Source organism: Aulostomus chinensis, chromosome 17 (assembly GCF_037954235.1).
Source record: "Aulostomus chinensis isolate RoL2024-O1b breed Wild chromosome 17, RoL_Achi_v1.0, whole genome shotgun sequence".
Lineage (NCBI taxonomy): Eukaryota > Metazoa > Chordata > Actinopteri > Syngnathiformes > Aulostomidae > Aulostomus > Aulostomus chinensis.
The window spans coordinates 15,823,620-15,839,479 of NC_141336.1; the positions used below are offsets into that span (position 1 = coordinate 15,823,620).

Here is a 15,860-nt window from a genome sequence, read left to right on the forward strand (position 1 = left end):
CCTGTCCATTGTTCATTAACAGTGAACATGATTATAGATAAATGTAATCATACATATAGAAATGTACACACACACACACACACACATCTTTCTAGACCCACTGATCCGTTAACGGTGCAGAAAAAAATTCAATATTTTCTTGATTTACCGAGTTACAACTGGAAATACAAAGAAAATACATTTTCCAACTTGCTTTTATTGCAGTTTCAGTGCCGCCAGTTATGTGACTGAAGTGTTTCAGGCAAATTGCGCAGTGATTCACTTCACTGAGTTCAACTAGATGGTGTTTGTCACTCTGGGAACGGTCGCGCTCTCATCAAGGTGTGAGCCATTCCGGCCTTTCTGCTAAACGACTGCAGTGACCTTGTCTGATCAGCCAGCGCTTTGTGTCCAGACAAAGAAATTCACTTACTCTTGAATAAGATCTATAAAAAGACATGGCGCTGGCAGACGTACGCAAGCAGTCAGTGCAGTTTAGAATGTATGACGGATCAATACCTAAATATTTATCCTCGATGTAACCTTGTCTCAAAGATTGTTTGTCTCTTTAGTGTTATGGTAGTACATTTTAAACTAAAACAGCGCCGTTAAGATTAAGCACACGACAATATATTTTTGAATAGTTTAATGCAGAATGCACAACAAGCAGGAACACATACAACAACTTAATGACAAAATTATTTACAAAGAACAAGCTCTTTTTCCAGTAACATCACATTCATTAATGCCAAGCCCTGAAGTAACCATAGAGGAATAATACATTTTATTTATTCAGTTTAGAGTATCAATCAGCCTCGTCCCCTCTTGATGTCTTTGGACTGTGGGGGGAAGCTGGAGTACCAGAGAGAACCCACACAGGAACAGGGAGAACATGGAGACTCCACACAGAAAGATCCTGTGCTGGAGCCGGGGCTCAAACCCGGAACCTTCTTGCCAGTGACAGGTGACAGTGCTGACCACTGCACCACCGTGCCGCCCCACTTTGTAGTCATGGGATGTAAGTTGTGCTCACATGATATCAGTTTGTGTCCACAAAATACAACTTGCTCAGAATTATAAAATGACAAAAGGGAACCAGTTATATCTCATGACCTTAAAATGATATGGCCACTCCTGGGCTCCGTACTTAATGAAGTGATCCCCTTATTTCCTAATGAAAATAGACCACAGCCCCTTTCAAAGAAAATGAGTAGTGATGATGGTTTACATCACACACAACGGTATTTGATCCAGCATTTAAACATGTAGAATTCGGACTATTCATGAAATCTAAAACAATCTCATCTAAATAGCTGCTAATATGCTCTTATAACGTGTCACGAGTATTTTACATTTCACAGTTTCAGACACATAAACTATGTTTTTGCAAACAGTTGGAAGGCGTGGCTACAGAGGCAGCACAAGATACTTCAGTCATGTTTTACTACATCTTGCAGTCGAAGGCAGAAGGAACTTTTTGCCAGCCGTCAGAGACAAACTAACAGTCTGCTTTATCGATCGTCTCTTAGTTTTTAAACTCCAAAAAGAAAAGGCCTTTACATCAATCATTCCTGGCATTATTGTGAGGAGAGGCAATGTGACTTTTAACTTGGCATTTTTGCTACGGTAGCGGAAAGTGACTGAGTATGTTTATCTTTTTATTTACTTGTAAAGATTAAAGTTTGACATCTTAACAGCTGACTTCATATACATCTGTTTCGGGTTTGTTGTTTATCTCTGGACATGAGCGACAAGCAGGGCAGACGGGTACCTCTGGACGGCAGGAGGGACACGTTGGACATTTTGGTCGTTTGAAACTAAACAGCAGGGCGCTGCCTCCCAGCACCTGTAAACATGAACCCAACCATCCAAAGTAGAGGGAGCCAGCTGGGTGCAACGTCAGGTGGGGGAACCTGGGGTGAGTGATCCCTTGTTGTGCATCGTCCATCCCCAGTCTTGCAAGATTTTGGGTGTACACCCCTAATGCAGTCATGCTCAGCAGCCCAGCTATCACCACCAGGAGCCCACCTGTGGCTGCCACCCCTCTCAGTGGTAAATCTGTCCAGCAGCGAACTCCGATACATGCAAGAACGATACCAGTCCCGCACAGGAACAAGGAAGTCAGCACCAAGCCCTGTGCAAGGCGAACTTTCCGATCTTTCTGATATGGACCCGCAACAGGCCAGCACTGCTTCAGCTCTGAGTGCTCCACCTGAAGGCAGCTCTCCCATAATCCATCAGAGCGGAGTAAGAGCAATGCCTCTGCAGACCCAGACCTGACCCCCATCCCTTGTCCTTTCGCTCCCGACCTGAGCAGTGACCCTGGCCCTGCCAAACCCAAACGTGTCTGCCCTTCTCTCCACTGAGGGGTGATGGCGGCTGTAAAGAGAAGCACCAGTCCCAAAGGAGCAAAGACAATCCCCATCACCATAGAGGCTGGAGTCTGCATCATAACTCTTCAGATATTCTGTGGAGTTTTAAAGAAACGGCAAATGTCTGTCAAATTTAAACATAGCAACCGCACCTGCTTTGAAGTCCCTTCAGACAGGGATGCTGCTTGTTGTTGTGGATCTTCTGTTTCTCACGGTGATGAACCCAGATGCATGTTTCGATAATGTCTCCTCCGGTGAGATGCTGACATTCAATCCGTGTCTGTAACGAATCACAACTTAAAAACTTAACTTCACAAATAACAAAGTAAGTTTCAGCATCTCCAGTAACAGAAATGCGTCCCTTACCTTGTTAAATGTGACTCCCCTGTCTTTTGGCATAAAAGCTCTTCATCCTGGCAGAGACAACGGGAGACGTTTAGTAGTGTGACCGAGAGACAACGCAGGTGGAGCAAACACAAGCAGCAGAGAAATCAGACTACGCTTTGACTTCACTGCTCTGGGAGAGGAGTGAATGGTCGATGCCTGTCTCTGTTGCTAGGATACCGTAACCTGGCCAGTCTCATTGTGACAGTGAGTGTGTGTGTGTGTGTGTAGCTTTATTTATCACAAGACCTATTTAGACTATGAACAAAAGCTGTGATATTGCGCGTTTGGGCTAGGTTTTGCACATGCTATGAGGACATAAATTGCAGTCACATTAAAAGGTTAAAAAAAAGTAAGTAAATCATTGAACTTTAGAAAAGAGAGGTTTTTTTAAGGTTAGGTTAAGTAATATTTTGGTTTTGAACTTACTGTTAAACGGTGTACCTTGAAATTATAGAGACACAAACGTGTGTGTGTGTTTTTGTGTGTGTGTCTGTGCAGAGAGTCGTAGGGTGTGCTGAGGATTTATGGCCAGTTATGACCTTGGAAGAATTCAGTTCACTTAGTAATTAAGTCAGGCCAGTGTCTGGATGCAGAGTGCGTCAATCCACTGTGTCTGAAGCAGCTGGAATGCCCTCAAGGACGGTGACATGACAACTTAGAGACATGTAACACGCACAAACACATGCAAACACCATCAGAACATGTCTAGCTATCACAACCGTGCTAAGTCATGATCAGATACGAGGCAAATGATACATTCCTGTGATATTCTTTTCAAATGTTTGGATTCTAAAAGTTGTCATGAAAGTCAGAAATGCAAAGTTGTGTCAGTTAGTTTGACCGCTGTTTGTCATTGTTCGCTCAGCATGTCATGTTACAAATAGTTAAAGCTTAAACAAATGGATTTAGAAATACAAGCAGGCGATCAAAACCGAAACATGATCAGTCCGATGAATAGAAAACAATAAAGATAATTGAAAAATGCATTATTCCTGGTGTTATACATTGTCATGCCACAATTTTTCTGCCTGTTTTCTTTTTTTAAACACTTGTACTCATACGTTTCTTACATGCATGACATGCTAAAATAAGTCAACACGTATGCTCTTCAAACGGGCTCAGTGAGTGATGAACTATGAAAAATATCCCTTCCTAATTCAAAGACTTTATGGTTGATATTTCTTTTACTGCATTGCTGCATAAGGAGAGGCACTCTGCAGTATGAACACTCTTGTATGTATGACCTGCATATTTCACCTAGTTAATGTTAAGATTTTACCAATATCGGTGGAGCTTTGATGACAGGAACTTTATGAATGCATCAAAACTCACTGAATCTATGTCAGCCTAGAATAAAAACACGCTTGGAGATGATTTACAGCGGGAAAATTCCTGCATATACTTAGAATACAATATGAGGAGCTGGAACAAATTAGATAATACATCGTCACATACCTGTCATTGTGTCAATATGTACTGCATACTTACAGGATATTAAATACTGCACTGGTGATAATTTGTTTTTGCTTCACTGACATGATGGGAAAAGAAGAAGATAACAGACGTAGAGATTTTAAACGTCACTCATCTGTCAGGACATCATCCATCTCCCTGCAATCAAAGTGAATTAAATAGCACCGACATTATTAAGTCTCGTCTCCTTCGAGGTTTAAGGAATGCGGTTTGTCTATCTGTCTGTCTGCGCTGATAGTAAGTTACCACACATCATTTTGGAGAATTTTTTTTTATTATCATTTGTTTTTGTCTGAAAATTCCCAGTCTAAATCAAGTGTTTGTTGTCCCTCCAGATCATGGTTCATCAGATGATGCCTAGTGTGCATCTGCAGGGCTGCACAACAATGACGAGCCTAATTAAGAAAGGGTCAACATACTATTGGTTATTTTTTGACACAAACAAACATATACACGCATGCACACATTTTCTCTCATCACAGGGACATATTTTGGGGGAACACATGCACAGTCACAGGCACTTACCATTCAGGAGAGGTTGTTAGTATCTCACTGCAGATCGCTGGCTGTCTCCCTGCTCACTCACATGTTTTTCTTCTCTGGCAGCAGATGGTGCAACCAGCTCGTTATTATAATGCCTCTCATTCTTGCTTCAATAGTCTCTCCACCTGTGTGTTCGTGCATCGCCTCGTTTTGTCTGTCTTCACTGTCTCTCTTTGTAGCTGTCCTTGTGTGTGTGTGTGTGTCTGTTTTTTTCTTTCTTGCCTTGCTGCCTCCCTCTGCTCTGCATCTCTCACTTTCTGTGGGCTGAGTGTGTGTGCCCCTCTCTCTGATATGCTGAAGGATGTCTGCGTTATATCGAGGACTAAGTGTCTCCCTGCTTTTACCAGTGTAACCAAATAGGGAAAAGCTTTGCTGCCTATTAGAGTACCTTGTTTTCTGTATCTACTTGCAGATCGGTTCCCCTTTTCTGGACATACACACACACACTGACAAGAAACAAATAACAAAAACATGAGATCAGCATGCTGTTATGCAGATGGGCTCTTTGCTTTTGTTAGATTTGTAAAGAGGGTTGATGAGGCAATCAGCTGTTTCTACATTTTGCACAGTTTGTGATTTGTTCCTATGATCATGGCAAAGATCTGTTTTTTTATTCAAATTAAATCCACTAATAACTGGAAGACGGACACAAATCTATGATTCATTTTTGTTTATTTTATCATTGAAAAAAAAAAAAAGAAAAAGAGAAGGGCAAGATACAACGAATACAACCAGAATTGCTGTGGTGTGAAAATGAAATATAACAGGGATACATGTTCGCTTTGAAATGATGCGTAACATATAGGAAAAATATTCTACACCCACACATACACTCACTCTCTCTCTCTCTCTCACACACACACACACACACAATGAAAATCCAAGCAAAACCTCAGGAGGAAACTGCTTCCAGTTTAAAACATACAGTCTGGAAATGTCCACAGCTTTTGGGCTAAACGATGGCCAATACTAACTCTGTGTGGTTTTTACGGAGGGAAATGTGTGACTTTTGGTTCTGAATGAAACCCACTGATGGGTGTTTTTAGTTGTGAAACTAACAGGAACCAGTACAGGATGATATGTTTGGCAGGCTGTGGATGGTTAAAACTCACCACTGATTCATGTGAAAGAAATGATGTGTACATTAAAAAAAAAAAAAAAAAAAAAAAAAAAGCAGCAAGAATTGCAACCAAAATGCTGAAAATACACTGTAAAAAAAAAGAATTTTGAAATACGTAGCAATATGCGCATGCTGGTTCATAAAACACAACCATATTAAAATCTATTTACATATATATTTACAATTGTTAATTTCATATCATCATAATTGCTTCTTACTTTACAAAATTAAGTTCAAATATTAAAAAATAACTGTGATGAGTGTTATTTACAAGCAGGATTGGAAAGGTCACATCAGTCCAGGTCTCTCACTTGTTGCGGCAATGATTTGGCAGTGCTGTGTAAATAATTGGCATCTGTGTTTTTTCTGGTTTCATCCTGCGGTGAAACAGATGGCTGACTTTCTTTTCATACTTCAACAAGAGTGACCTGGAACTGACCGACGACCACCTCGGACATCTCGATGAGGAAGGCCGACTGGTTGGTGTAGTGTTCGATGATGTTGTCGTCCATGTTGACGAAAATCCTGAAGAGGGACACGAGTGCAAAAATAAAGGGTTACTCCAGTTGTTGCTTTTTGTTGTTGTTGTTTTATGCTACATTGTCCAAAAATGGGGCATGCAGATTTACTGAGATATGCTCGATCTTTCACTACTGCGTGACGTGAACACAAGGGGCTGATTGGGTTTAGTTGGATGGACCGTCTCGGATCGGACAGGGGCAGTATCTCTGCGTCAGTCCAAGTGGTAAATCAGGTCACCCTCTTCCAACAGTAACCTTAAAGTCTTTTAAGGCTATAACAACAACAATATTAATAATAATAATTAATAATGACTGAATTGGCTACAAGCTCATGCTTTGTGCCAGCAGGGACAAGGTTGACTGAAGACAATAGAGGAGGGAGGGAACTGCCAGCAGAATGTAACCTAACCTGTTAGCTTTGCTGCTCCCCCTGCAGTGACAGCTTCTGGCAAGCAGCAGGAAAATCACCCATTTCAAGAAAATATCTCGCTAAATAAGACCCCCCCCCCCCCCCCGTTCCCCCGTCCCTCAAAGCTAGCAATTAGCCAGTGCTCTCCAGCTATGATGATTTTCAAAGATTAAGATAAGGTGAGGGGTTTTTCCACTTCTCCTCAAGTCTTTTTAGGGAATTAAACGTATCGACTTTATTCTGACTATAAGTCAGCACACAGGAACTTAACTAACCTTTGTCAAAGTTTGGCTTATGCAAATGTGACAACTGGATAGACGACTTTGACTGGAAGCAGTGAGCTTAATCGAACATATCTTTTTCAGGACTTCCTGATGTTCCGATGAGATGAGGTTACAAAAACATAAATAAGGTACAACAATAAGGTGTGACTCATCTGTAGGACCTTTGAAATCTTTTCATCCTCCCTCAGTCATATGTCTGTCTTTGGAGGAGTTGCAATTAACACATTCCAGGAGGCCAAGCCAACTAAACTTACCTACCCGGTCTGTCAGCTTCCATAAAGGAGGATGAGATAAAAGCTTGGGCTTAACCCTGAATTTATGCACATCCATCCAATTTAAAGGCAATAAAACATACAAGAAGCTACTCACCCTCTTTTGCATTTTTTGTAAATTTTCCCAATGGTGTCCCCTTGCATACCATACTTTTCTGAAATCTGAGGAAGACATATAAGTTAGCTTGTTCCACAGCTGCAGGAAATACGATCCACACATGGTAAAGTTAATGGTATGTGACCATGATGTGTGACATGACATGTTACTCATAACATAAATGAGTACTATTTGTCTCTGCTTCAGAAACCAGGTCATATATGTCAGGAGCTATTTTATGCCTTTGAATTAATGCTGTCATACTTACAGCTTCCCGTAAGCCTGACAGGGTTGGTGTGCTGAGCATGAGTGCGTCAAACACCTCTTCAGTGCTTGTTCTCACGTACATAAGAACTGCAGGAAAGGAAGACAAAGAGTTTGGCTTGCACATGCTCACTTGCACAAACAGCATTTCAATAACACCATTTGTGAGATGCTATAAATATTTGGGTTTTTTTTTTAAGCGAACCTCTCTGGGAATCCTCTCTACGAGCTTGCTTGATGGGTGGAGAGTTGTTCTGGTCTCTGTCTGGATACAACCTCTTAAGAGAACTCCTGACAAAACAGAATAAACAAACACTTTGGAATAAGACGGCCGCTATATTTCTATTTGTGATAAAAGATGCTTCGTGTTCACAGGAACAACCACGCTCACCTGTCGATCTCGTCCAGAGGATTGGCCTAGAGAAAGAGGGAAGAGAGCAGCAGAGATCTGATTAGACACAACTGATAAAGACATTGCTTAATGCCCCACTTCCCACCATTGTCTTTCTGTGTGTAATACCTTCAAACAAGGAATGTTATCATCACGCAAAGACTCCATTTCCCATAACCTCTGACAGAGCCACAAAAGCGTGGACAGTGATGTGGAGACATAGATAGGCTCACCCTACGCTTTATCGTCCTGGCTAATCAAAGATGTTTTTAAACCGGGCCAATGCATTTTAGACTGATTTTCTTAAAATCTTTAAAAAAAAATTCTCTTTGGCATCAAAATTAAATCTCATTATGCGCCTCTATATCATCAAAGTTCCATCTCACACACACACACGCAACCATCTAATAACATCCCACCAGACTGTGGGAAAAGCGGCTTGTCTGAACAGCACTCAGTGTTTATACAAGTGTGTGTGTGTGTGTGTGTGTGTGTGTGTGTGTGTGTGTGTGTGTGTGTGTGTGTGTGTGTGTGTGTGTGAAAAAGTGGGAAAATGAGGGTGGTGCGTGTGTTCGATGTCTCCTTGTGCTGATGTGCCAGGTGTGTAAACCCCCATAGCTTAATCTCGGTCGCTGCAGCAGCATGTATGTATTTGTGCCTGGTTTCGACTTCAATTGGCTCATCTGATCTAAAGTTCACCTCACTTTCACTGACACCATCCCCTCCCTTTCCCATCCCACTTTTCCCACTACATATTTTCCCACAGTGTTTTCCATGCCTTTCGCTCTCTCTCTCTCTCTCTCTCTCTCTCTCTCTCTCTCTCTCTCTCTCTCTCGTGCCTATGCCATACCCTCAGGGATGCAGGGGTCGGGAAAATGACTCAGGGGGAGGAGGAGTAGGAGAAGACCTACCATGCGTTGTAAACTGGAAAGATGTGTCTCAGGAATAAAGAGGACTGGCTGGGTAACGTGGTCATCCAGGGTCTGGAAGAAGGTGCAGTCACTGCCCATGGAGCTGGTCACTAAAGATTTATTGGCTGGGAATAAATTAGGAACGTTAGAACAGATTATGTGATGTATAATGTCTTCATGTTGTGTCATTTCAAAGCAACACTCACTATTGGCATCATTAACTGGTTTTCCCCTCCTCTTGCTTCTCTTCCTCTCTTCATCGCGCATCTTCCTTTCGGCACCCTGAGGCCACAATCACATGGTTATGAAAACCAAATTAAATGAGTAACTCAGTGGATTTTATTAGTGTGATGAAAAGAACAACAGAGTGAAATGACAGCATACCTTATCACAAAAAATCTTGACTTGGCACGCAGCTCTGTGTATGAGCTGATTAACTCCCGAGCTAAAGTCATACGTGTCGATCTGGAGGTTCAGAGGAAGGCCTTTCACACCCTTCTGAGAGGAAAAATCCGTGCTCAGGGAGTTGATGCCAATGTGCACCTGCAGAAGAAGGAGAGGAATGTGTATTCTAAGTATGTCATCAAGTGTTTGGCTGTTGACATCCTTTGATCATTCTCTTATTGTACCCTAGCTCCATGTAAGACTTAATGACAGGTTGAAGGACGCTGAGGGAAGTACCGTACGCCAGTGAAAACAAAGGCAGTGACATTCACGACATGTTTATTGGGTAGTTGCTGATTATTTCATCTGCACTTGGAGCTCGGCTCAGGTTTTCTTTAAATTGCTCATCTTTTTCCTTGATTCTTTTTCCTGTCTTTTCTTCTCTTCCTGTTTCTCTCCACCTGTAACAGGTTTTGTAGCCCCACCTCATTGCACCTTTGGGCCACAGGGAAGTGAGTATTGGCCGCCGTGATTCTCGTCTGCTGTGGTGATGGAGCCTCGGGGCCAAACACATTTCTCGGATTCTTCCCCTCCCTCCTCAAACACTCCCTCTCTCTTTCTCTGAAAGCCCTTTCTACCTTTTCCTTTAAATCTTCCACCTGTTCTACACAAATTGTCTTCAGGTTGTATCGAGGTTTGAAGGTGATGTGTGTGTGTGTGTGTGTGTGTGTGTGTGTGTGTGTGTGTGTGTTACCTTAGCCTCCTCACTGGGGGTCCAAATGAAGGAGAGAGCATTGAAGGCCACCTCCTCAATGCTGCTGATGCCGTTGAACACCTCTTTGTAGTCGGCTATAAAAGGAAAGACAAATCAATCTTACTCTTGTCTAAGAAGGATAAAACACTCAAAAATGGAGGTACCAGTGTCACTTTTTATTCTTTCTTTTTCTTTTTGTTACTCAAGTGGTGCACATCCGGACCAATTTTTTTACTTTTGAGGTACCATTCTTGAAAAGTCTACGCACCATCCATGTCTCATAGCTCCATTTTTGAGTGTGTAGCTGGGCAATCACTTTGCATGTGTGTGTGTTTTTTTATTATTATTTTGAGAGTAACATACCAATGTCAATGACCCTCTGTTTGACAGTTGGCTGGCGTGCATGCCAATGATTCCAAAAGCGAAGCTGCATTTCTGGACTCTTGTCATTCTCAAACACAGCCATTACTACAGTCTGAAGTGGAAAAAGAAGGAGGGAGGAAAACCAAAAGAGAAAAAGGTGACAGAGGAGAGAAGAAGATAATTAAGTACATTTGTCTGAGTAATTCTTTACACCAGCCCACATTTCCAGGAGTCACCAACTCTTCTCCACCTTTCATTCATCACTCCAAATCCCCTCTTTCTCCTCCTTATTTGCAGTATGCTGGTGTGTGTTCGTCTTAAGAATCGATTGACAAAGAAAAGGGTTGTCACCTGTGTTTTTAAACCGCGCCCCCCCCCACTGTCCACTCCTGTTTTTTTTTGTTTTTTGTTTTTTTTGTTTTGTTTCATTCAGCTTGTGTCAGACATAGAGAGCTTTGCTGCTCTCTAACCTCATTACAGCACTGTAAGAATCAATTATACAGGGCAGGACAAGGACAATGTCATGGTACCAGCCCAGTGTGAAACGTGTCAGCAGGGAATTAGTCACCGAAGAGCTCGCTCCAAGGGAGGGACAGATATTTGGGAAGGGTTGGCGTGGTGGCATGTAGAGAATGTATGTGCATGTCGGCTGGTGAAAACAGCCTGGAGGGAAGGATGCCACTTTGAACAATAGTCAGCAATCAGTTCTGTAATCACGACTCAGCTACACGCTAAAAAAAGACCAAAAAAAAGAAAGGAGGAACTCTGGCGAAAGTATTATAATGTGAAAAACAAAGGGCTGATAATGTCCCACCTTGACTTTAGTGGCGGTGAGGCAGGAGCTGCTGTCCAGTCCATGCAGAGTGATGGGGTAAAACTGCCCCTTGTTCAGGTAGACCATGGGCAACTCATTGGATTTGCAAATAGAGGCAGGAGGAGCTCCCAGGGAAAATTGGAATTCACTTCTGTATCTCTCTGGTGGGGAGCCAGTGTAGGAGCCGGAGTAGACAGGGCTGGAGTGGCCCTCGGGGAACGGATCACTGTAGGGAAGAGTCTGACATCCACACAGATCATAAGGCAACGTGGTCTGAAGTGCCAAACAGAAAACTAGCAGGGTTCAAATAATGAGGCTTACCTCAGCGCTGGGGTCAGGAAAAGCACTTGATTCTGGCCACTTCTGCAGCAAAGAGTCAAAGATGATGTTCAGCTCCTGCTTGTCGTAACTGTCCGACACCACGCTGGTCAGGGTGGCGTAAGTGTCGGTGTTGTGGGGAACAGAGACGGGCAAGGAGGTGGTCTGCTTGGATCCCAAAACCTCTAGTGGATGGCTGGTGGGAATGTTCTCAGAGAGGATCTTCATGACATTAGCAGAGGTCTCCAATGAAACAAGGTCGGACGGAGTCCTAGCATAGTAGGGGAAAGGGTGAAAAGAAAAGGAGGAAGGAAAAGAAAGTGGATTATTAAAGCTGCTTGAAAGCAAGGAAACAAACATTCTTAAACTGTAGTACAGAAGCTTGCGGACAATCCAGCCTGTGCAAACACACAGCAGTAAGTGAAAACACTTCATCTGTCTTGTGTCTCTAAACACACACAAGCTACTGCAAAGTGAACTCTCAGAGAGCCTGGGCGGGTACTGTTTGTATCTTAATCCAGCTTTTTCTCTTAGCTGTGTTTGAGTTTCTCCGAGGGATTTTTCAAGTGTTTGAGGGAACAACGGCGCACCCCAACAATGGCCCTTTCTCACCCAACTAAACAAGAAGTAGGAGCCCGGTGGGACAGGGGAAGGAAAAACTATTGTCTGTCCGACTGTTGCGAAACTGCTCAAGCAAGACAGAGATGATGATAGAGAGAGGAGAGATGGATGGAAAGACTGGAGAGACAAACAATGAGGATTAGCTGCTCACTGGCTTCTGACCTCACTAAAGCCTGTATACTCTTTGTATTAGGATGAATACAGTTTTTTTTTTAACATTCTTACCTTTCTGTGGATTTACTCATGCCACTGTTACGGCTGCAGGCGGTAATCTTCTGCTCTTTCTGGCTCTGAAAATGATAAACAATTTCGATCAAAATTGAAGGTTTATCAGATAATTCATTATTTTCTTATTCAAAAAAAAAAAAGAGAGAGAGAGAGAGAGTTCTACCTTGCATTGCTCATAAAGCATGGTTATTGCTGCCAGGTCATCTCCTGGGAGGAGTCTGGGTTTTGGGTGATTCTCCTCTTGAATGGGGCTCTCTAAGTAGGGCCAGGGGTCCATGACGTAGTTTGTGTTGTAACGGTTATAGTTGAAGTTCTCGCTCTGACGGACCAGTCCCAGAGTCCTACAGAGGATTAAAGAGTTGCAGATAACTTTTTAGTTTTGACAGTTTTTTTGACAGAAGTTTAAAAAATAATTAAAAAAAAAATCTCCAGCAGTTCAACAGGGAAATAAATGGATTTCAATAGTTTGACACACAGTGTTTGACAGAGCAAGACTCAATAGGCTGGAGCCTTGGGCATTGCACATTCTTGCCCCTGAGCATGAAGGGTTTCGATTGCAAAACCACAGCGCTGAGTAACATCCCTAAGTAACAATGACTTGAAAATGATTTTTTTTTTAAAAACAAGGGCCACCCACTAATACCCACCACCACCACCACCACCACCACATCCACGCATCTGGTGTTTGGTGGTTGTGAAAGAAAAGCAAACTGCATTCTCGAATCCTGTACAAACCTTGTTATTTGCATAGGTCTCAAAAGAGATGATGAGCAAATACAAATCCACCAGTTTTTTTCCGTATCACTTGATAAGAAAAAAGAAAAAAGAAAGAAAAAAGTTGGGGATTTTTTTGAGGATTAGATTTGTTTGGGATGGCTAACAGTGACATTAGCTTGTAAATATCCTGCCTACCAGATTAAATCCCTTTGGGGTTTGTCAGCGGAAACGAATGAACAAACAGCCTTGGGTTTACTCTGGATAAACAGATAATCAAGTATGCTGACAGTTGAAACAAAAAGAAAACCAAAATCCCAGGAATTCTCCCTGCACCTGGAAAACTTAAAACACTGTAATTGAGCGAAGAACACTCGACATTTTGCTAACTTTTCATGCCAGTTTATAGATGGTGCATGTCTGACACCTGCTCTGGATGCACCTGCTTCATTCTCAGGAGCCACAGACAACAAACTAAACCCCACACAGCTCCATCAGTCGTCTATTTCTACATACACACAGACGGACAGAAGCTGGTGGTGGTGGGGGGTTTGGTCTTCTAAGGTTTCTCCATTATGTAATTCAATGCATTACATGCTGTCATTGCCCTCTGTCTCCGTCCAACACCTCAAGAGAAGATTCTTATTTCCTGGTGTCCTTTTGTGCTGTGTGGCCTCTAGGTTAGACAACACAGCCTGAAACAGACACGCTACCACCACAAACCTAACCGTTTGTGCGTTTGGTGTGTGTGTGTGTGTGTGTGTGTGTGTGTGTGTGTGTGTGTGTGTGTGTGTGAATGTTAAAACTATCCATATCAGTTTTCTCAGCAAAAACACCCCTCTTTTAAGACAGGGATCTTTCACATGGGGGTCTCATTGCAAACAGAAAGAAGGGGTGTGTGTGTGTGTGTGTGTGTGTGTGTGTGTGTGTGTGTGTGTGTGTGTGTGTGTGTGTGTGCGCGCGCGCGTGCGCGCGCCCACCAGAATCTGAAATAATGCACTAGTTAAATTTAGTTAAAATGTTTAACCTTAGCGGATAATTGTGCTATTTTAGGAGGACAAATAAGCATGAAGCACAATTTCTAACTAAAACAGATGAAAATATATTGTTAGAACTTACTCAGTCTCTTTGGTCATGTCTCCAGTCCAAGTCAGAATAGGTTCCTTTAATTTCAACTCTTTGCTGTAGAGTAGTAGTGACACACAGATGAGTCGAGTGTGTTTTGATTCCCTCTGAGCGGGGCCCAGATTTATTTCATGTCAGCAGAGAGTTTCCCTTCTCTCACCTGATTGGCCAAGAGCTGAAACAGGTGTCTGATAGGACAGGTGTAGGAGCATTAACCTTTTCCAGTCTGGAGAGAAACTCTTCTTACATGTGTATGAGTGTGTTCAGCAAGACAATCCAAGAGCAGGGGGTGTTTGAATCTCATCAACATGCGAGATAAAAGAGTGAGACTGGGGATCATAGAGGTGTGAAAGGTTTGGTAATGATTCTGGGAACTCAGCTTTAACATGTTAATACACTTCCAGTTTCATTTTTCACTCAACCTCCATTTCTGTGTTGTACACAGGTTTTGGTTCTATTCTTAACTGAGGATTTCTGGGGATCATACAGTAGACACAAATGGCAAATTCTTTTGCTTGTGGTCAAACTATGTATTAGGAGATGTGTTAAAGAAAAGTATTTTTAAACCAAGTTTGAGTTAAAAATAAATTTAGAAGTTTCCATGTAAATATGACATAGTATACAATCCTATTTTTTTACAACACTAAAATTAGCAATGAATAATTACAAACGAAAGTATTTATTTCTGAAATCATACGGTGTCAGCTTTTAAAAGAAATTAAGTTTTGTTGTATTGCAGCAAAACTTTCCAAATAAATAACATACTTTGGAATTTCATTTTAAGAGTATAATTTATTTCTTACCGCATCAAAACATTTACACGTTCACATTTACAGGAAAAGTAATTTTTCCTGCATAAAGTAGGAAAAGGAAAAGTTCTGGTACTGAAGAATTGTCCCTTTCAGAGTTTCTATAACAATTTATTGAATTTTTCTTCATTATTCACATTTTGTGTGTGTGTGTGTGTGTGTGTGTGTGTGTGTGTGTGTGTGTGTGTGTGTGTACATACTTAAATAGCAGCACAAAGCTAAAGAAAAGGGGGGGGTGACAAGCAGCAAAGCATGAATACTGACATATGATGGTAACTGCAACCACCCTTTACTGGTGGAACAGATTCAAAAGTGACTTCTGAATATGTCAACAAATTAGAGTTATACATACAAAATTCCCCTGACAAAAGTAGTAAGGCTCAGGTAAAGTACATGTACCTCAACATTTATGTACAGTTCAATGGGTCGATGGCAGCAAATAACTCATACAAATATTGATTCTTTTCATGAGGACAACTGCTTTATTCATTTTTTGCCAAAATATTCAGCTGCTCTGAAGTGGCATTAAATAAAGGTTTCATTCAGTGTAGCTATGGCGATGACTGGAGGCAGCTTTGACCGTGCAGCAACGGTCTGTGTGTGTGTCATCATGATGAGATAAAATGTTTACTTTCACAATTACTGTACCACAAACATGCACACATAGGTGTCATCACAAGCAAGGTAGAGACTCACAATTTGAACTA

General features: G+C 42.0%; 2 protein-coding genes across 3 annotated transcripts; both read right to left on the reverse strand.

Moving 5' to 3' along the window:
- Positions 1–469: 469 nt before the first annotated feature.
- Positions 470–5,026, reverse strand: cldn23l (claudin 23-like). 2 transcript variants are annotated; one of them, XR_015109885.1, is made up of 4 exons: positions 4,737–5,026; positions 2,718–2,764; positions 2,504–2,631; positions 2,215–2,358 (listed from the first exon to the last, which is right to left on the reverse strand). XR_015109885.1 is itself a non-coding variant. In XM_086183349.1 (3 exons), exon 3 carries the CDS (start codon positions 2,429–2,431, stop codon positions 1,670–1,672), a length of 762 nt encoding a protein of 253 aa, XP_086039475.1. In that variant the 5' UTR covers positions 2,432–2,631; positions 2,718–2,764; positions 4,737–5,026; the 3' UTR covers positions 470–1,669. The 2 variants fall into 2 exon arrangements, 1 of the variants encoding a protein (XP_086039475.1); XM_086183349.1 differs by having other exon boundaries at positions 470–2,631.
- Positions 5,027–5,415: 389 nt separating this feature from the next.
- Positions 5,416–14,433, reverse strand: grhl3 (grainyhead-like transcription factor 3). The gene is made up of 15 exons (XM_086183262.1): positions 14,339–14,433; positions 12,669–12,846; positions 12,503–12,567; positions 11,660–11,927; positions 11,339–11,578; positions 10,525–10,636; positions 10,162–10,256; positions 9,408–9,566; positions 9,230–9,305; positions 9,024–9,148; positions 8,113–8,138; positions 7,927–8,012; positions 7,726–7,811; positions 7,458–7,522; positions 5,416–6,399 (listed from the first exon to the last, which is right to left on the reverse strand). The coding sequence occupies exons 1-15, from the start codon at positions 14,353–14,355 to the stop codon at positions 6,282–6,284; spliced, it is 1,716 nt and encodes a 571-aa protein (XP_086039388.1). The 5' UTR covers positions 14,356–14,433; the 3' UTR covers positions 5,416–6,281.
- Between the last annotated feature and the right edge of the window lie 1,427 nt (positions 14,434–15,860).